We start from the raw sequence: 19523 nt of genomic DNA, 5'->3' as shown, positions 1-19523 counted from the left end.
GCCAGCTTTGGGTTGGAGTGCTTGACATTATTATTTCCTGCCGGGGAATACGAACAGGTCAAGGCCGGTTCTTGAAATTTCTTACCAGGGCAATCGAATCGGTCCCCCAACACCGGATTGGCTTTGGAGCAGGCCAAAAGGTCGGGACGTAAAAACGAAGGCAAAAGGGTGGAAAGAACGGCACAAGCGGTGCTACGCTATTGCGGATTTCGGGATCGATATAAAAGCTTCAATTGCATCGATCGCATGCCAGAATGGGCGGCGTGATTGAAGATCATCCCCCCACCGGGCCACCATCAGTGACCAAAATAGAGACTCGAATCTCCAATTCGGGAAGAAAATTAGCAAAGAACTAGAAGTCTCACCCAACCCAAGCCGTGTCGAATTGGAAAGAAAGGGACGTTGGAATTGCATCACCCAACCAAAAACCAAAAGTCACCTCCACCTTTCAATTTCTCTTTAATCCTTTCTCTTTCATCTTGCGGGCCATTTCGATAATTATCGGTAATTACGAGGGCTGCGCGGTAAATATGGAGAGGATCTCTGGTCAATTCCTCGCCAGCTTTTTTAACCTTGGGAACGAATGTCAAATCCGATCTCTCTCGTGATCTCAGCACACCTCCCCATTTTTTTCATTTTTGGTAATTTTTTCACGAAGCAGCTGTCAATAAAGATTTTTCCCGAATTGGTTTTCGTTTTTGCCCGCGACACGTGTGCCTGCCCCCAATTCGAGAGAAATCCGGACGGGGATGATGGAAAACGGCGAAAACGGGTCGGAGCGGAGCGGAGGTGCGGATGTATTTTATTTTTTGTCCGGAGGCGGAAGAGGGGGGGAGAGCGGCGGTGGAATTCGACCATGAGATCGACAGCTCCTCGCCATCGTAGGAGACCAACCCCCAATCATGAACCCTAATTTTTTGCAATTCGAACCCCCGAAGAACAAAAGTGAAGAACAGGGCCGGCCCCATTCGCGCCAATCGAGGGAGGCGAAAGAAATAAATAAATAAATATATATATTTTTTTGAGAGGGTCGGTCGGACGCGTAAATCCGGGTAATTACGCGGGGCGGGCGGGTACTGGGTCGTGTGTGGGTCCCCCCAACCACCATTTCATTTCAATTGTCCCCACTTTCGATAAAAAAAAAAGAGTTGTCCCCACTGGACATCACTCATCATTCCTCTCTCTCTCTCTCTGTGCACGCATGTGATGTGAATGCAAAGAATCCCATTCAAATTCACACAGCTCTCTGAAATCTCTCTCTGGTGAGAGAAGGACACTTGGATTGAACTCTGGGACAGACACAGAGAAAGAGAGAGATAAAGCGAAGCGACGCAGCGCCCTCTTCTCTCTCTCTCTCCTCTCCATTGTCGAGCAGAGCAGAGCAGAGCACCTTGCGTTTCGCTTCCTTCTCTCGGTTCCCTCAAGAAAACAACCCCACCCTCCCTCCTCTTTTCCTCTTTTTCGCTTCCCTTCCTTTTCTGGGTTTTCCTCCGCATTCCATTCCATCTCCTCCTCTGAAGGCGATGTCGGCCCCAGCTCCGGGTTCCTCGCCTTCACCCCCGGCGGGGACCAACTCCACCGCGCCGCCCCCGGCCACCCCCTCCGCCCCGCCCCCGGCCACCCCCGCGGCCCCGCCCCCCGCTACTCCCTCAGCCCCACCCCCGGCCACCCCCTCCGCGCCGCCACCGGCCACGCCCTCCCCGCCGCCTCCTCACACCCTCCCCGCCACCTCCCCGCCAGCGTCCCCTCCGCCGCCGGCTTCCTCCGGGTCCTCCCCGCCTCCCCCTCCCCGTCCCCTCCCCCGCCGTCCTCCTCGGGTACGCCCTCCCCTCCGGCTGCCAAAAGTCCTCCTCCGCCGCCGACGAGCTCCACGACGCCCACGGCCAAGAGCCCGCCTCCGCCTCCTTCCGCCGCGTCTCCTCCGTCTGGGTCCACCATATCGACGGGGCTCGTGGTGGGGATTGCCATTGGTGGAGTGGTGGTGCTGGCGGTGATGACCTTGCTGTTTATATGTTGCAAGAAGAAGAGGAGAAGAGACCGTGATGAGGAGTATTATCTGCCCCCTCCACCTCCTCACGGTCCTAAAGGTGACATCTTTTGTCTTCATCCTCTTTCTTTTTTCCCTTAACGAAATTCATTACTACGCGTTAGACATTGGACATTTTAGTATTTTGGTTGCTGTGGATCGGACTCAGATCTGTGAAATTTTGCTCGAGAATGTCATTCTCAACTCAGCTAGGTTTCATTCTTCACAACACAAGTAGAGGTCACCCCAATGTTGACTTAGGCATTCGAATGCAGAATTCGATCAATGTGACTGCTAGAATGCATATTCGATCGTCAAATACTTGGTGATTTTATTGAGGTAGCCAGCTCGGTTGACGAGCGGAAAATGTTTGTCTTTGCCACTCAATTCGAGCTTTATCTTTCCTGCATGTGATGTTTAATCTTGTAATAAAGAGCAAAACCATCGAGGATAAGAGACCACCGCATGCATTTGATTGCCTACGAGTGACTTCATCATAATATGAAGCTAGGATGTCGGGCGATGCAATCTGTTTGATAGCATTCAAGTCTAGCGTCGCATGAAGTAGGAGTTTTAGTGCATTGGCTGAATCTGTAGTTATTTTTGCTGATCACCAGCTGATCCTTATGGCGGCCCGCCCCGACATTGGCAACAAAATGCTCCGCCGCCTGCTGACCATGTTGTCACCATGATGCCAAAGCCTAATCCTCCTCCAGCAGTTGCGTCACGCCCGCTGCATTCACCTGCTCGTGGTCCTAGTCCGACACCTCCGCCTCCACCTCCTTTTATGAGCAGCAGTGGAGGCTCTGGCTCCAACTATTCAGGGCCTGAACATGCATATCCTCCTCCATCCCCTGGAGTTTCTCTCGGTTTCTCCAAAAGCACGTTCACTTATGAGGAACTGGCGATGGCGACTAATGGCTTCTCAGATGCAAATCTACTCGGACAAGGAGGTTTTGGGTACGTACACCGTGGGGTCCTTCCCAACGGAAAAGAAGTAGCGGTGAAGCAACTGAAGGCAGGGAGCGGACAGGGAGAGCGTGAGTTTCAAGCTGAAGTTGAAATAATCAGCCGAGTTCATCACAAGCATCTTGTGTCTTTGGTTGGATACTGCATGGCCGGATCCCAGCGCATGCTCGTGTATGAGTTTGTGCCTAACAACACTATGGAGTTCCACTTACATGGTGAGTTTGGATTTTTCAATCCAATTTATGTTGTGAGTGTATGTCGCCCCCTCTTCTTCTTCGTTTGTTCGGTATTTTAGTTAGCATCTGGGGTTATGTGAAAAAAGAAAGGGAAAATTAATTGGAGAACTTTGTGCTTTGTGCTTTTAATGGAAAGGATTCTGATGGACAATGGTTGTTGCAGGAAAGGGACGCCCGACCATGGATTGGCCAACTAGACTGAAAATTGCTTTGGGTTCGGCCAAAGGACTAGCATATCTTCATGAGGATTGTAAGTTTTTTATGTATTGTTTCCATTTTATCTATATTCAATCAGTTGTTGATTAAAACTGTGAATTCTAGGGCTTTACTCTTATATACATGAGAAACATTTGTTGTGCAGGTCATCCTAAGATCATTCATCGTGATATCAAGGCATCAAACATACTTGTGGACTTCAAGTTTGAGGCAAAGGTAAAAACGAACTTATTCAATAAATTTAGAGTTGGTGTTGATGTTTCCATATGCAGTCAGTTAAAATTTCAGAGCAAGTAGATTGCACCCCCCCTGAATTCTGAATGCTTTTCTGCTCTCAGGTTGCGGATTTTGGACTTGCAAAATTTACTTCCGAAACAAATACTCATGTGTCTACCAGAGTGATGGGCACCTTTGGGTAAGATTTGTGCCGTTTATATTTTGATTCGAAAGACTGGGATGTGAGCTGGTTGCTTAGTCTGTCTTAGATGTTTCAGCATGTTCGTAAAATGAGCGATTGCTCGTTAGTTCATTTTTTGCTTCATTCATTGAAGCGCAGTTTTTAGTTACTTCTATAGGTTATCTAGTTGAAATGTGTTCATGGCTTGCGTTGGATTAAGGCGTATATTAATCATCTTTTTCGCTGCTCATGTGCTTCTCACTTGTAGGTATCTTGCTCCGGAATACGCCTCGAGTGGGAAACTAACAGAAAAATCAGATGTTTTCTCCTATGGGGTCATGCTCTTGGAGTTGATTACTGGTCGCAGACCTGTGGACCAGACCCATACTTTTATGGATGATAGTCTGGTTGATTGGGTGAGTCATGCAATTCTCATATTCACAACTATAGCCCATGCTATCTAAGTGACCCTCACTTCTTTGTGGGGTCTTGGCTGGGATTTGAAATTCAGCGTTTTTAGTCATCAGAATCGCAATGTTGAAATAGAATCATTGTTATGATTTACAGGCGAGGCCTCAGCTCACACGAGCTCTGGAAGATGAAAACTTCGACTCTCTTGTTGATCCTAGGCTGCAGAACAATTATAACCACAATGAGATGGCTCGTATGGTGGCTTGCGCTGCCGCTGGCGTTCGTCATTCGGCACGGCGTCGACCAAGAATGAGTCAGGTAATATTCCAGTACCCTGAGCTTAATATCTCTTGTAGATGCCACTTGCTACATTCATGACTAATGACAGTTCTTTTTGTTCGTGGACTCATGTCAAGTTCATATAAAATCTGTTACGGTGTCTGGAAATAGGAATTCTGACGATCTGCTTGTGAAAAAATGAACAGATTGTTCGGGCCCTCGAAGGGGATGTATCTCTCTCTGACCTTAATGAAGGTATCAGACCCGGGCACAGTGCCCTCTATGGTTCCTATGGGAGCTCGGACTATGACACCAGCCAATACAATGAAGACCTCAAAAAGTTCAGGAAGATGGCATTAGCTAGCCAAGAGTACGGGAGCAGTGAGTACAGTGAAGCTACGAGTGAATATGGCAAGTACATATCTGGCTCGAGCAGTGAGAATCCTACCAGTACCCGCCAAACAACCCAGGAAATGGAGATGGGAAGGATGAAGAGAGACAGTCGAGGTTTCAGCGGAGGCTCTTGAGCTCACATGTCGTGGCCTTGTATAGTTTCTACACCTCATTTTTTTTATGCTCCACCTGGGATTGCAAGACAGGCATGTGATTTTCAAGTATTGACATAGTTTTTTCCCCGTCCTCTCAATTTGAATTTAACAACTTTTACAATGTAATTAGCATTGAGAGTATAAGAAAAATGACTTGTTGGCCGATTCTTTGATTTTTACGTGTAAGTAATTGATGATTCCTTTGTGGTTGAACTTGCTATTTTTTCTGTTCGTATTGTATTTTGGTAGAGTGAAACAGAAGTTGCTTGAATTGGTTTTCAAGTTTTCAAGTTTTTGGTTTGTCTTGTGAGGGGATTTAAATGTACACCAAGATGTTAGATTTTTTTTTCTTGAGGTTGTCCTCTAAGTGGAATGATGGTGCCATAGCTGTCATTCATCAAATACCAAAGTTGTTTCTTTGCTTTCTCTGTCTTGTCCCAACAGAAAAAGAAACTTATGTCAGAATAGGTTGTTGGAGTGGATGGACAGATGCTACTTGGAGTTGGCAAGCTCTCACTATTAAGAAAGACCTGCCAACATATCTGGTGCAATTGGTTTCATATCCAATTTACCCTTTTCTTTGTGGTTGGTTGAAGTGATTCATGGTGATGTAACGCGTGGATAAGTTGTAGCTCGGTAGCATTGGGTTTCAAAACTTTTAGCATTTCCGATGAACGCGTCGACGTCTTCTGTTGCATCCTGAACTTCAATGTGGATTTAATTGTTCGTTCATTTGTGATTAGGACTAATCAAAACTAAAACATCAAGAGCTGAACAAAATTTTTCCTTTCGGAAGTGAGTCTAATTTAATGGGCAGTGACCCGCAAACCCAAATATGCCATGGAGAAAAAGCAAGCACTCTATCCAATAGAGTCAAAAGGAAAGTTTTGTGCAAGATGGTTTAGAATCATTGAAGGGGACAAAATGGTAGACTTCTTTGGGCTAGAGGAGCAGATGGCCAGCTCACAGTCCTTTTTGATAACGTTTCATGCACGTGGCTTGAGAGAAAAACGAATCAATGATGGTGATTTGCAGATTGGTATTTGTTGGCTTATTGGACCTCTCTGTCCGCCTTTTGTCCGAAAGCTTGGGCCTGGTCTTCTTTGACTCAAAAGGAAAGAAACCAAAGGAGGACAAGGAGAATACCTTAAAAGAAGGAAAAGCCTTACATAGACGTTGGCCTAAGTCAAGTTCACATATTGTGTTTCTTGTTCTAGATTCATTAGTAAGGCACAAAGCATGTGAGTGATGTGACTGACATGATAAGGAGGTCGAATCACTTTCCCATATGGTGAAGAGCAAATTAGTGGAGATAAAACCGGTGGGAAGGCATTATGATATTCAAGACTCCAAGGAAGATCAAATTCAGACAATGTGGCAACGACAGTGACCTATATATATGCAGAGCCCTCTAAAGTAAATAACTTTGCTAAGGAGATTTATCACGTCATTTCTTCTTCCCTTTCGAAAAATTGGGCATTTTACAGTGTGATATTTAAGTTAAAAGTGACAAAGACAAATCTATACTTTCGAAACAAAATTGCCCATAACATGCTTTCTTGTTATAAAAATAACTGAAAAGGACACGATCTATCTTCAACAAAAGGGAACTATTGTATCACGCACGAATCGTCGAAAAAGAGAAAGGGAGAGGAATAAGATCATTTCGAGTTTCAATTCTTGTGCTTGAGGCACATAAGTGGAAAATCAATAGTAACTAGTATCCGTAAATAGCGATGGATCGAGACAAAGTTTTCAATGGGTGCAATGAGTCGAAGGCAAAGAAATTACTTTAAACTTGCACAGTATTAAAGTAATTATGCATGTAGTAATAAAGTCATTAAGCAACACTTTGGAAAGATGAATACTTCTTCTTTTGTAACAACCATGTTACTTTGCACTGAGATGTGAAGAAGTTTGGCTGGTAAAAAATGGGAGCTTTAGGATTTAGACATAAGTCGATTGAGATGCATATTAATTGGCCAATATGGTTCGTCAATTATACTAAGTTAGCTGTATAATTGATGTACTTGGGGAGAAGTACTAAAAACATATCCCACGTTTTACCAATGAGCTCCTACGTACCTCTACTCTTGATAATGTTGTAATTGTGGTGGGTTAATGGATCAACGAAGGTGAGCAAAGTGAGATACTGTCTCTTAAATTCACGCATTTCTTTAATTCACGCGTTTCTTTAATGGTTTAACAAATGTGAGCATAACCAACATGACTTTTGAGTTTTTGTCCTTTCCGTTTTTTGCAGTTGTTTTCACTTGAAGAACTCCTTGAAGTTCTCCTCTCATTTTTATTGTAGTTGTTCTCTAAGTGTATCGGTTTCGAGAAGTGTTCGATATAGTTATGTTCGTATCGTATAGTACTAATACAAACAAGTTTAAGGTGTTGTATCTTTGAAGGCATAATTCGTGAAACTGCTCAGCACTATTGGTAAGAACTAATCACCTTAAAAAGTTTGATTAGCTGTACCCTACCTCCTGTATAATTTTATCACAATTTTATAGCAATTTGATTTGTAATTTTATATCATTTACTCATTGAGTTGATCATTATTGAAGTTGTTAGCGCTTTATTCGTGTTATTATTATTATTTTTTGTTATGACAAACAATGTTGTGTATTTTTCCCACGATACGTTACCACTTAATTTCCAACAGCTATTCGACCCAAAAAAAAAAAAAATCCAAAAGCTAAAACGAGGTTGCAAAGGAGGAGCCTTTTTGGTCCTTTGAACGTGGGATTTTGTTTAGGGACATGCGAATTGTATTTTAGTTTATGTAAGTAATAATGGGTCAGATGTGTTTTAATGTTTTATACGTTTGTTTGTTTTTTATTAGCCGTGAGGTTCTTGCCATTGTTCTATCGCTGATGACCTGTACAAAGACCAGTAGTTGCCATATGATGTCCAATCATTGCTTTCTGGTCTTTGTGGTCGGTTTTTTTTTCCCCTTAACTAAATAATAATGAAAATTATAAATTCGTCCATATTGAGAATATTGGAGTCCAGCTCCAAAAACAGCGAATCTCGGAGCTGCACATCCTGTTCTATTTTCGATTCTTTAAATAAAAAATAGAACTTTGCCCAACGACATTTAGATTTCTGGAAAAATATCTGTAAATGCACGATCCCAAAGGAAGCCCTTTGAACATCCCTTGATCACTGGCCCGAAAAAAGAGAACACCTATTGATCACCAGAGAGAGATAGAGAGAGAGGGTTGCGCGCAGATTCTCTGAATTCGCAAAATGGCTTCTCGGAGACGCATGCTTCTCAAGGTCATAATCCTTGGTGACAGCGGGTATGTTGCTAATCACCCCCTTGTTCCTTTGTTTCTTCTTCTTTCGTTGTTAGTGTTGTGTGTTTTCTGTTTGAGGCCCAAGGAAAATCCGAAGGTCGATGGGATGGGAAATCCTGTTCATGTAGCTCTGGTTCTTGACAGGGAAGATCGGAGGTAAAAGGAAAGTAGGAAGTTTTGAACTTGTCAGGCTCAACTTGTTTGTACTATTCATTTGCTGGAATTTTGAGGTTAATGGGAATTCGTGTGTCCAAAATTTATGCTGGCGACAAGGTTAAATGTCCATCCGAAAAGATTTGTTGCAAATGGAACCCGAACCACGTTCGAAGCTATTGTTATTGTTTTAGATGAATATGATGTTGCAGGGTGTTTGAGTGGTGAGATAATTAGATGGGCATATGCCAAATCAGGATAGAATTGGATTTTACGCTGCGGTCGTGGCGACTGAGTGAATCTTAAGATTGTTTCACTTGTCGTTTCAAGCAATGAGAGCTTGTTCTGGGTTTCTCGTTGCATCGTTTTATGCAAATCTATTGTTCTTAATTTGTTTTATTACTTTAAATTTTGGTCCTTTTTTATTTTTGCAGGGTTGGAAAGACATCTTTGATGAATCAGTATCCTCGAATGTTGATCTGTTCAGTTTGTTATTTCAATCTCAGCTCGTACTAAAACGTGCTTTTTTAAATCCTTTGCGTTACCCTTTTACTCTGCTTCTAGATATGTGAACCGAAAGTTCAGTAATCAGTACAAAGCAACCATCGGGGCAGATTTCCTTACCAAGGAAGTCCAGTTTGAGGATAGACTTTTCACTTTGCAAGTGAGACATGAAGCAGAGTATCAAATTATGAATTTCTCTCTCTTTGCATCTAGATGTTGACATTTAGTTTCATAGTTTCACCATGGCTTGTAGCTTCTTATTTGACGGATATTACTTGCAAATTTGTGTAATTCATTATGCGCTGCAACATTAGTATTCTTTAACTTGTAGCAACTATATAGCTGAGTTTCAATTCTGCTATAGTCGCTGGACAGAGAACAGCATAATTTTATTTTCTTTGAGCTCGATATTGGCTAGACGATATGTAGGTCTGTCGCATGATTCCTTGGTGCTCAAAATTTACTTTTTCCTGCTTTAGTTTCCTAGGAGGTGTCTTGAAAATAAACCAAAGATAAGCTGTGTAAGCCATTCAGCCAGGTGAATTGTTATGATGCTAGTTGCTTACCTGCCCGGCATTTTCTTGGAAGAATTTGATGTCTAGGATCGTGAAGTATAACTAGTCCTGTGGTTGTGCTTCTATTTGCCAGTCTGGCCATCTAGAAGATAGACACTCCATTATCAAAGGAAACGAATGCCCGCTTTTGGGAAATATCGTGTTTTAGAGAATGTGCAGTTGCAATCCCGCCATTTGTTTCCATGTTGGGATTGTGATAGTAGTGGAAGTTGGATAAGTATTATAATCAAGAAGAACTTGGAGGAGCTTTGTCTATTTTCTTTCTTTGATTGTAGTATCCTCATTCCTCTCTCGAGAGTTTAAAGCTAGTTTTATCAAAGTTGGAGGAGTCGGGAGGGCTCTTAGGACTATAAAACCTTTTTGATGATAGTTTTAGTAGTCAGGACTTGGGAGAGTTGTCCAACTTCCAATTCTCTGATTGCCATGTCCTCTCTAGAGTGTTTGCACCTTGTTAGATGACCTCGCAAACTCCGCAATATAGGCAACATAAGTGGATATGTGAAGTCGTTCTGAGGAAGCCGCATGCTTTGTTGAAAGTCATTACATAGAACATTTGGCATGATAGCAACCCGTATACCCAGGACATTTCTCTGTGATACTCATGGTGTTAATACCTTCAGATATGGGATACAGCGGGGCAGGAACGGTTCCAAAGTCTCGGTGTTGCTTTTTACCGTGGAGCTGACTGTTGTGTTCTTGTATATGATGTGAATGTGATGAAATCGTTCGACAACCTTAACCACTGGAGAGAGGAGTTTCTCATTCAGGTAGCTGTCTTACACGTTCACATCTGTGTGTTCATGGTACTAGATACGATAATATAACTTTTGTTGGTGTTTTCAGGCCAGCCCTTCTGACCCTGAGAACTTTCCATTTGTTGTGTTGGGGAACAAGATTGACATTGACAGTGGCAACAGTCGTGTGGTGAGATGTCTCTTCACAAGTCCTAACAGCATGGATATAATTTGATACTACGGAAAAATGCTATTAGGTCTTAGGAAATGTGGCTTGCAGATTATTTACATTTCTGCTGGGGTGACCCTAACGAACAAATTAATGAACTTGTCATTTGTAGTAGCACTTATCACAAATCAACCCTTCCCCACAAGATTATTTACATTTCTACTGGTAGCTTTACTTGTTTTGAAGTGGCACTCACCATGAATCAATCTTTCCACCAACCAGGTATCTGAGAAGAAAGCGAAAGCATGGTGTGCCTCTAAGGGAAACATCTCTTATTTTGAAACTTCTGCAAAAGAAGGTTTTAATGTTGAAGCAGCTTTCCAATGTATAGCCAAGAATGCTCTTAAGAATGAGCCTGAAGAAGAACTGTGAGTACATTGCAAAAATGTCTGCATGTCTCTTTTTTTTTCCACATTTAGTTTCTTGTATATGTACTGATTACTTCAGTGACACCTTAGACTATTATGATCCATCAAATGCTGCGTGTCAAAACAGCTACCATGTTTTCTGGCCTCTTTTTCATGAATTTGAGCTCAAGAATCAGATTGCTGCTGAACGAGAAGTTTCTCACCACCGTTACCTTTAGAATCAACTTGGTTTTGATTAGACAGTGCCTTTTCATTATGGATTTGATGGCGAACCTCTGAAGTCATCTAAATTAATAATCTGTGATTAAAGTTACTGGAAATGTGACGTGCTGTTCTGTGGCGTATTTTCATACATCAATCGAAGTTCCATGATAGACATATCAACATCAATTGAAGTTCCATTATATATGTATCAACACATTACCGAGAATAAAATGCTTATTCCTGAATTCTGTTTTGATGCAGCTACCTTCCTGACACTATTGATGTGGGCGGTGGACAGCAGCAGCGTTCTTCCGGTTGTGAATGTTGAAGAGCTTTAGAGTTTGGATTTGCTGATCTCTCAAGACAAGACTTGCAAAAGATGGCCATCATTTTACTTCTGCTGACTGTGAATCGTCAGTTCACTGCCGGTTGTCGGGAGTGCCGTGTATATCACTAGCAATGTTCATCAGTTTAGCAAAATACATTTGCAGTTTCATCGGTTCCAAAGTCATGCGGTGTGAAAATGGTTGTGTATTATCTCAAGAATCTGAAGGCTATGGGTCATGCAATCCTGTCTATTTTGATTATTCAGATGTTCCAAGAGATGTACACTTCTTTTCCATCTCACTGGCGGTCATTGCTTTTCCAATCTAACCCTTCTCCGGCACGATGCCAACTTAGAACTCACGTGAGCCTCGTTCAATATTGCGATCTTGACCCTGCAAAATGTTTTTAAGGACTCCATCGCAATTCTTCGCACCGCAGCCATGTCTGTTCTCGAAAAGATTTAGGAATCACGTGTGATTTACAGTCTGAAGATCAATCATCATGACTCGTATTCTGATCCTGAAATCTCTATCCTAGCTGATTTTGCCAAAGGTTCGCGAATACGAGGTTCTGGTTGCTTTTTGTAAAACTAAAACAAGAAAACAAAGTCAGGATGCAGATTAGATCGCTGTCCCGCCAATCGACTCCTGCAGTTGGGATGGCGAGCACTTGCTCACGGGTCATTACATAGCTGAGACCTTGAGACAAGAGGGCACGCTCCTGACGTACCTACTATGGACGACTCCAAACGACTCACCCGAACGTTGACATCGTCATTAACAGTTAGCAGAGGGAGAAAGAAGAAATTGGCTGACGGCTCGGATCCGTACCAACCGATCGATTTAATAGTAGAGCAAAGCCTCAAATTGCATCCAACATTTCATTACTGCCGGAAAATTTGTGCCACCAGAAAAGCATCCATAACCTTGCACAACGCGGAAAAAAAATTTCTATGTACTTCTCGAGAAACTAATTCCTACGATAAGAGAACTCTCTTCTGGGATGAATGATTGTTACACTAAAGGATCTCGTTTGTGCGTCTACAAAGAGAAATTCTATCAAAACTTTTATCTTTCTATCACAGATTTGCCATCCGAACAGAGCCAGATCCCTTTCTTCGTCGACGCCGCTTCTGGCGAATTCTCCAGAAACTAAAAAATAGGAGGATTCCTGGTAAACAGAAAACGAGCCAATTAAACATAGGACAACTGTATGGTAATGCACTTTTTTCAGGTACTTGGATGTACAGAGCTAATTGCACTGACCTGCAACTGCAATTACCGCAGGAGCAAGCCAATGACTAGGAACTAGCACGGGCATATCAAGCTGCATTGGGAAAACAATAACATCAACATGCGGCAATAGATTATGGTTCTAAGCACCTTTCCAAGTCACCAACATGATGATGGAAGAAATTCAAGGATGAGTTAAGTTTTTCACCTCATCTCTATAGAATAGACCCAAGTACCCATTCCCGCTGGAGTCGCCCTTTCTCTTCTCTCTCGACTTGGGACGAGTCTTAGGGAAAACCTCAGCTGTGGAATTGAGACCCCTTCCCAAATCGATAACTGGATAACCTGGAAGTCTTCTATTTCTTCCTCTAACCTGTAAATTGTAGCCCTTTGTACCCCATACTTCAAATCTGGAGTCCCTCCTGCAGATTAACTCCTTCCCCACAACAGAAGAATACGAGGAGAAATTAACATCAGTTCTGCGAGAAGGCAGTTGATTGTCATCTATGTACAAAGGATTATCTTGTTTCACCGATGGCGAGAAAAGCATAGGATCTCTGATGTTCCCACTGGTGAAATCGAGCATTTTCCTTAGAAGCCAGTAACAATTGGTAACCATGTGACTACTGTCCAAGCAGTTGGAGTCTCCATAAACTGCAACCTGACCTTGTCCAACCTCAACAAGGCCAAGAATTGGGGAGTCTGCCTGGTATATATCAACAAAAGTTCCATAAGATTCAGTATCATAATGTAGGTTCCAAGGTTTAAAAGCAGAAACCGCAGTACAATTTAACTTGAAGCAAACTATAACTCAACCTATTATTACAGCTGGACACTATTTAATATCATTCCGATTGTCACCGCAGAAAGATGTGAAAGCTGATTATCATAGGGCACTTACTAAGTCAACTATATATGAAACTCAAGGATTCCAGTAACGGTCTAAGAGTTTCAGAACACTCCCTACTCCTCATGGCAAGAACAAAACCAGAAAAAGATTTTGCATTTAGAAAATTTCCTCCTTCAAATGGCAAGAAGAAAAGCACTCACAGGAAAAGCACAAAAACGTTTTGCAGTAGAATGTCATTTGATGTAAATGTTGCAGTGATATGATTTCCACTTGGTAAACTAACCTTTGGCATACATATAGCATACAGACTAAGAATGAAAGCTCAACCGTTACCTTGGTCATTCCCGCAGACAAAAGTACATTTTGAGTAGCCCCACTCTCTGAACTATCTTGGAAAGGAAAGCTGTGCACATAGCCACCTCTGGGGAACTTAACTATATCAGTTCCAGATGCATAACGGCTCTGTTCGCCATCCATAGAAAAATCGCCATTCAATATCTTATCTCCAAAAGCAATTCCAAATGGAGCTAAAAGATCATTCAGTGCTGGAACATTAGCACCTCCAGTTACTGGTGTCCACCAGCTCCTCGTGTTATCATCAAAAAACCTCATCTTCACCATCGTGTCGACATTATACCAGTCTGCAAACACAGCCAACCCCAATCCAGAGTTAATTACATCACCCCTCAGCTTCTCGATTTCTTCTTCAAAGTATTCATCTTCAAGATCCACCAATAGAAGTGTTCCATACTGGTGAGCGTCAAAGCAAGTAAGAGGTGAGCCAAGTGTTTCTACATAGTACCCAGAATCACGCAACATGTTGAACACCAGGTGGAAATTTGTATGAAGGTGATCCCCATGCCAGTCGAGAATGTCATTGCGAACATCCAAAGAGTCTCTAGGAATGTAACCTGGAGGATACTTTATACTGTGAAACTGATCCCAGAGAATACGTTTTGACCTTGGTGGAGTTGGAACCACTTTTAGTCTTAATTGAAGAACGCAGGTGCTACTTCGAGGACTCTTCTCACCTTGAGAAGGAGGACTGTACACCTTAACAGTTACATTCCCTTCTATCTCTCCAGAATACTGGGCTCCTTCTTCCTTGATCTGCATGTGCAAGGCCAGATACCCAGTCCAAGGCCATATGACTTGTGAATATGAAAAATGAATACTTAAAAGATTCCCTTCCTCATCTGAAGGATGCCAAATTGGTGGTCCGTCAACATAGCCAATTACACCCATACCATTTAGAATGGTGGCATTAAAAATTACAGGCATTGCCCCCGCATAGAGAGGTTGACGACAAAAGGGCCAGGAATAAGGACAATCTGAAAAATCAAGAACGCTGGGGAAGATGCTTGCCCGAGGTTGGTAGCTTTTCAGTATTTCATATGATTCTAACCTGAGAAGCTCCAAATTAGAGTTAATAATATAAAAAGCAAAGACTGCTAGAGGAGTTCTTTAACTAACACAAGAAAACAACATCCAGACAGGGTATTTATGCAAACTTACAAAGCGACTCTTCCAGCACCCTGTTCATACATGTTAGGACCAGAAAGCTTTGCAGCTCCTTCCACAAGTGCTTGTTTCATGCTCGCTGGATTTAAAATCTCCTTTCTCTTGCTTTCAGGAATAACACTAACAAGCAAGCATACCACACCAGCAACTACAGGACTTGCCACGCTAGTTCCAGATAAGCTTTTACAGCCAGTACTGATCTTGGACCCCATGATCTCCCTTCCATATGCAACGACATCAGGCTTTACTCGACCATAACTGCAAAGTAACGAAACCATTTAAAAATCTAGAACAAGCCAAGGGCAACTCATAAGGTATAGAACCTCTCCAGAAAGCATGCACAGAACTTCACTTTCAACTTTTCAATTAATTGCAAAGGAGCACTAAATCAAGCAATACATTCATCAATTCTGCCTCCCATCAACTGCTGTTAGGCCCAGAAGTCCCAAAGAACAATGAAGTCCAATTGGAATTTTGGAAATTTCGACTTTATTTCCTTTTTGGTTAATACAGGACATAAAATGGTGAAAATTTGGAAACCGTTGTGAACCAAAAAACAATTGAATCGGCTTGTACATCTCAAATTTTGAGAGAGAAAATAACTATTAATTGCTTTTGTTGTGCTTATTCTAAATGATAAGACAAGGACCACTATTGCAGTTCTCCCTCCCCCCCACAAAACATATTTTCATGACTTTCATTCAAGTGCAGAATTATCCTTTTTTATGTATCAAATACATTTAAAAAAAGATTTATGGGAATGGGAAACTATTTTTATTCTTGCTTTCTGCAGAGATAAAAAAAATTATTATAAAAGAGCGCAAACTAAAAAAGTCCTGCTCACCAACAAGATCATAAAAATTGCCTTAGTAGTTAAGAACCCCCAATATTAGCATTTTCATAACGAATTCCACACAACAAAAGAACAATTGATTTCAGCGAGCTCAAGAAGACATGCTTATTTACTTTTGCATCATTATTCAGTCACCAAACAGTTCTTTAGACAGAAGCATATTAGGAAGAGTTGGCTGACAGATTGGGACTCAATTCACTAATGTCGTCAATTGCATATGACATGAACCATGTGGAGCCACCATTTGACTACTACTCATGCAAACAAGGACTTGAATTGAGATGTGAACTACGGATAACATGATGAAAACTATGCTCACTAAAGACCTAATGGTAAACTGATCTCAAGCATTGAGAAACAAAACAGCTCTTGTAAACTATCCAAAGCAAGTGCAATCCACATGATTCTTTCCTTCATTAATCCAATTAAGTTGTCCGAGCAAAACCAAATAGAAAAAGACAGTAGACCAATTCTTAAGTAATTTGAAGTAAGTAACATCAATTACCCGTGAGGAATCTCCCAAGTACTCATGCCACGTGAGGAAAATGAGGCTATATGGTCGCTGTAATCAATACCACCAACACCAATTACGTCACTCTGATCAGCTGGGTTGTTCAAAGTGCCATAAAGTGGTCCATCATTTCCTATTGCTGAAACCATTATTATGTTGTTTGCTGTAATTTCCCAAACCTGGAAAACGGATTAAGTCGATAACCTACACCGCATATATACTAGGCAAGTATGCTAAAATCTGAGGGTAGATTTAAACAAAGTTCACTACTGAGAAACTCATGTTCATGACAGTGGAAATGTTTGCAAAGCAGGAAATGGCGTACAAAGAATTCTGAAAATTAAATCTAAACAATTAAGCAAGACTGATCAACCTTTGAAACATGAAAAAGCAAATGGGAGGGCAGTTTGGACATTTAAAGCATAAATTGATAAACCTTTTTCAGCAGAAGTACTAAAAAGTCCTTAATTCAATTATTAACACAACTAAAAAATTGATCCAGACAAAGGACATCAACTAGCCCAGGCTACTCTAATTTCTACAAACCCACATGAAAAGCCCATAATGATTCCGGCATCCTGTCACTGTAATTAAATGTTCTGGACATATAACAAGAGCCTACCTTCTCCACAAACGGGAGATCCAGGTAATCAGGTCCACCTATGCTCAAATTTAGCACATCCATTTTTGTAGCAATAGCATAGTTAAACGCGTCCAGAAACCATGATGTGTATGATACCTGCAGTAGGCTGAATACACAATTATCATCATCTTGCAAATAACATATAACGGTACACTACATATGCCACAATATTCCTATGTGGGGGCTGATAAAACAATGTGGTCCCCGATTAGCCAAACAGACGCCCAATTCTTCAATGTTCCCAAAAACTATGCTAATAAGTTGGCACTTCGCTCTAATCCATTATGCATTTATGCAAGCAACAACTCAATTAAATTTTTAGCCACCAATGATCCAAAAGAAGAATTACCTGTGCATCTGTGAACACGCGAAAAGCATAAATTTCAGTATCAGGTGCAAATCCTAAGCACTCTGCATCTACACCAGCAATGACACCGGCAACAAATGTCCCATGTCCAAGATTGTCATTCAAAGTATCCTCGTTGGTCCAATTTGTGCGCTCCTAATAGTCAACCAAATTTGATGTCAGTGGCAATACCAGGGATGGAGCTTAAGAAATTGAACATCCACTCTCCGCACACTGCAACATTCCATTCGCTTCACCTGTGGAAACTAATGCTTAGCAACCAAGAACAAGTTCCATCAAAATGAGTACCTTTATATTGCGGAAATGTGGATGATCAGCCCGAATACCGGTGTCAAATATTGCCATTTTAACTTTTTTACCAGTATAACCTTTTTCCCAAAGTGTGCTGGCTCCAAACATGGATGTGACTTGAGATCTCTAAACAACAAGAAATTTAAAATAGGAAAAAAAAAAACAGGTATTAGGCCACGTAAATAAGCAAAGAGGACATCCAGAAATAACTATCATGCATGTTCTGCTCCAAAGAAACGGGGAAAAAAATCCAGGTATCGCAAAGTCAGAACACTTATTCATGGAAACCAGGAAACAAAGTATTAAGTTTGAAAATATACTGGGATTTACAAAGATTCTGCCAAAGATGGAAGTATAAAAATCCCCATTTTCAATCTGAAACACACAAGAAATCTGTGATACTATCTGGTCAAACGCCAAAATCTGCTGGTCTAAACCAAATAAGCAAAGCACAAAAGATAAGAGTATCTTCAGGATCTCGACAGCAGTTACATTAATCAGATCGAGTGAACAATTCGATCCCAGCATCCAGACAACAGTTATTAAACTGACAGAATTTAGCTAGCTAAACACATAATTCGTCACATTACGCTTACTCCCACATTCGCTTAATTAGATTGAGCAAACCAGAAACCTAGAAAACGCGATTTTATTTCGCCGAACAACAAAATGCATCCCACCGAGGCCAACAGATGCCGTCTCCAGCTTATCGAAGAGTTGCTGATCGCAGTGTAGTACTCCCCCTCGCCCTCGCTAAACGACATGGACGTGAAAATCTTGCCCGGCCGCTTCATCCCATCGACGAACGCCCCAACTCTCTCGCCGCTCTCTCCAAGCAACCCTCGCCCGTAGCTCAAATCCAGGCTCACATCCTTGACCAGCCCTAGCCTCCCAATCTCCCCGATCAAGCCCTCCCTCGCCGGCCCTTCCTCAATCGACACCAGCCCGAAGTCGGTCGGGTACCCGGACGCCGGGTTCCGCCTCTCGACCCATCGCCAGCCGGGAGACCGCACCCTCGCCTCGAGGTAGGAGCGGTGATCCTCGGCGCGATCGTAGCGGGTGAATCGGACGATGTGGTTGGCGCCCGCATGGTTGGCGGTGGGAGCTAGGGTTTGGGGAGGCTGGGGAGTGGGGATGAAGGGGAGGAGAGAGACGGAGAGGAGGGCTAGGAGGAGAGCGAGTGGCAGAGGGGCTCGAGAAGCGGTCATGGCGGGTCCGGGGGAGGGGGGGCGGCGGTTGTCAGGGGGACGGTGGAGTCGCCGGAGGCCGATTGTTCTGGCCGAGGATTGGCGACATCGGAAGGAGAAGGAAGATCGCAGGCAGTGAAAATGCAACAGAGTGAAAGGGAGAGAGACTTTGAGCTCCGGCGAGTGGGGGATATGCTATTGGTCTTGCTGGGGTTAACGCCCAAAATGGTGGACGGTCGTACTTGTTGTCTTCTCGATTCGATAGCGAAAACTCTGTAGAGATCCGGTGCCCGCACGGGCCACTTAGAGCTTGTTTGATTCAGCATAGCAAATGAAAAAAGCATTGATTCCGGTGAGACACTTTTGGACCACTTTTCAAAAGCAAAAAAAGGTATTTGGAACACTTTTAGGTTTTTTACACAATATACTTATGACTTATCCATCATACTTATAATTAAAATTTTAATATAAAATGTTATTTTTAAAAAAAAAGTCCACGTATTTTCAACTTACATAAATTAAAATAAATTAAAATTCAATTTTAAAAATTGTAAAAACTAATGTTCTTAAATTAAAATTTTTTT

At 42.2% G+C, this 19523-nt stretch overlaps 3 protein-coding genes across 5 annotated transcripts; 2 read left to right on the top strand and 1 right to left on the bottom strand.

Annotated features, from left to right (window-relative positions):
• The first annotated feature begins 1458 nt into the window (after positions 1–1458).
• On the top strand, positions 1459–5255 carry LOC115749158 (proline-rich receptor-like protein kinase PERK1). Its single transcript, XM_030685861.2, is given in 9 exon segments — positions 1459–1772; positions 1775–2087; positions 2644–3210; positions 3395–3481; positions 3593–3663; positions 3786–3862; positions 4113–4260; positions 4412–4573; positions 4741–5255. Coding segments are annotated over 9 exon segments (1995 nt in total). The 5' UTR covers positions 1459–1523; the 3' UTR covers positions 5062–5255.
• Positions 5256–8114: 2859 nt separating this feature from the next.
• On the top strand, positions 8115–11822 carry LOC115749138 (ras-related protein Rab7-like). 2 transcript variants are annotated; one of them, XM_030685838.2, is made up of 7 exons: positions 8115–8393; positions 8978–9004; positions 9108–9207; positions 10243–10389; positions 10466–10546; positions 10808–10953; positions 11419–11822. In XM_030685838.2, exons 1-7 carry the CDS (start codon positions 8341–8343, stop codon positions 11483–11485), a joined length of 621 nt encoding a protein of 206 aa, XP_030541698.1. In that variant the 5' UTR covers positions 8115–8340; the 3' UTR covers positions 11486–11822. The 2 variants fall into 2 exon arrangements, with proteins under 2 accessions (XP_030541698.1, XP_048133258.1); XM_048277301.1 differs by lacking the exon at positions 8115–8393 and adding an exon at positions 8450–8546.
• A 468-nt stretch (positions 11823–12290) lies between these two features.
• LOC115749137 (subtilisin-like protease SBT6.1) lies at positions 12291–19188 on the bottom strand. Of its 2 annotated transcripts, XM_030685837.2 has the most exons (10): positions 18433–19188; positions 17750–17878; positions 17444–17596; positions 17074–17190; positions 16446–16630; positions 15082–15345; positions 13900–14971; positions 12925–13422; positions 12750–12810; positions 12291–12654 (listed from the first exon to the last, which is right to left on the bottom strand). In XM_030685837.2, exons 1-10 carry the CDS (start codon positions 18958–18960, stop codon positions 12563–12565), a joined length of 3099 nt encoding a protein of 1032 aa, XP_030541697.2. In that variant the 5' UTR covers positions 18961–19188; the 3' UTR covers positions 12291–12562. The 2 variants fall into 2 exon arrangements, with proteins under 2 accessions (XP_030541697.2, XP_048133257.1); XM_048277300.1 differs by lacking the exon at positions 18433–19188 and having other exon boundaries at positions 17074–17200.
• Positions 19189–19523: the final 335 nt, after the last annotated feature.

Source organism: Rhodamnia argentea, chromosome 4 (genome assembly GCF_020921035.1).
Source record: "Rhodamnia argentea isolate NSW1041297 chromosome 4, ASM2092103v1, whole genome shotgun sequence".
NCBI classification, from domain to species: Eukaryota; Viridiplantae; Streptophyta; class Magnoliopsida; order Myrtales; family Myrtaceae; genus Rhodamnia; species Rhodamnia argentea.
The sequence above is the reverse complement of the archived record's forward strand: the minus strand, read 5'-3'. Positions and strand labels throughout refer to the sequence as shown.

Excerpts from the sequence above, each read along its gene's own strand:
- LOC115749138 (XM_030685838.2), top strand. The coding sequence starts at position 8,341 with ATGGCTTCTCGGAGACGCATGCTTCTCAAGGTCATAATCCTTGGTGAC. Across the intron at positions 9,208-10,242 it reads ATAGACTTTTCACTTTGCAA|ATATGGGATACAGCGGGGCA; the intron begins GTGAGACATGAA and ends TAATACCTTCAG. Across the intron at positions 10,547-10,807 it reads ACAGTGGCAACAGTCGTGTG|GTATCTGAGAAGAAAGCGAA; the intron begins GTGAGATGTCTC and ends TCCACCAACCAG.
- LOC115749137 (XM_030685837.2), bottom strand. The coding sequence starts at position 18,960 with ATGACCGCTTCTCGAGCCCCTCTGCCACTCGCTCTCCTCCTAGCCCTC. Across the intron at positions 17,191-17,443 it reads GCGTGTTCACAGATGCACAG|GTATCATACACATCATGGTT; the intron begins GTAATTCTTCTT and ends AGCCTACTGCAG. Across the intron at positions 14,972-15,081 it reads GGTGCTGGAAGAGTCGCTTT|GTTAGAATCATATGAAATAC; the intron begins GTAAGTTTGCAT and ends GGAGCTTCTCAG.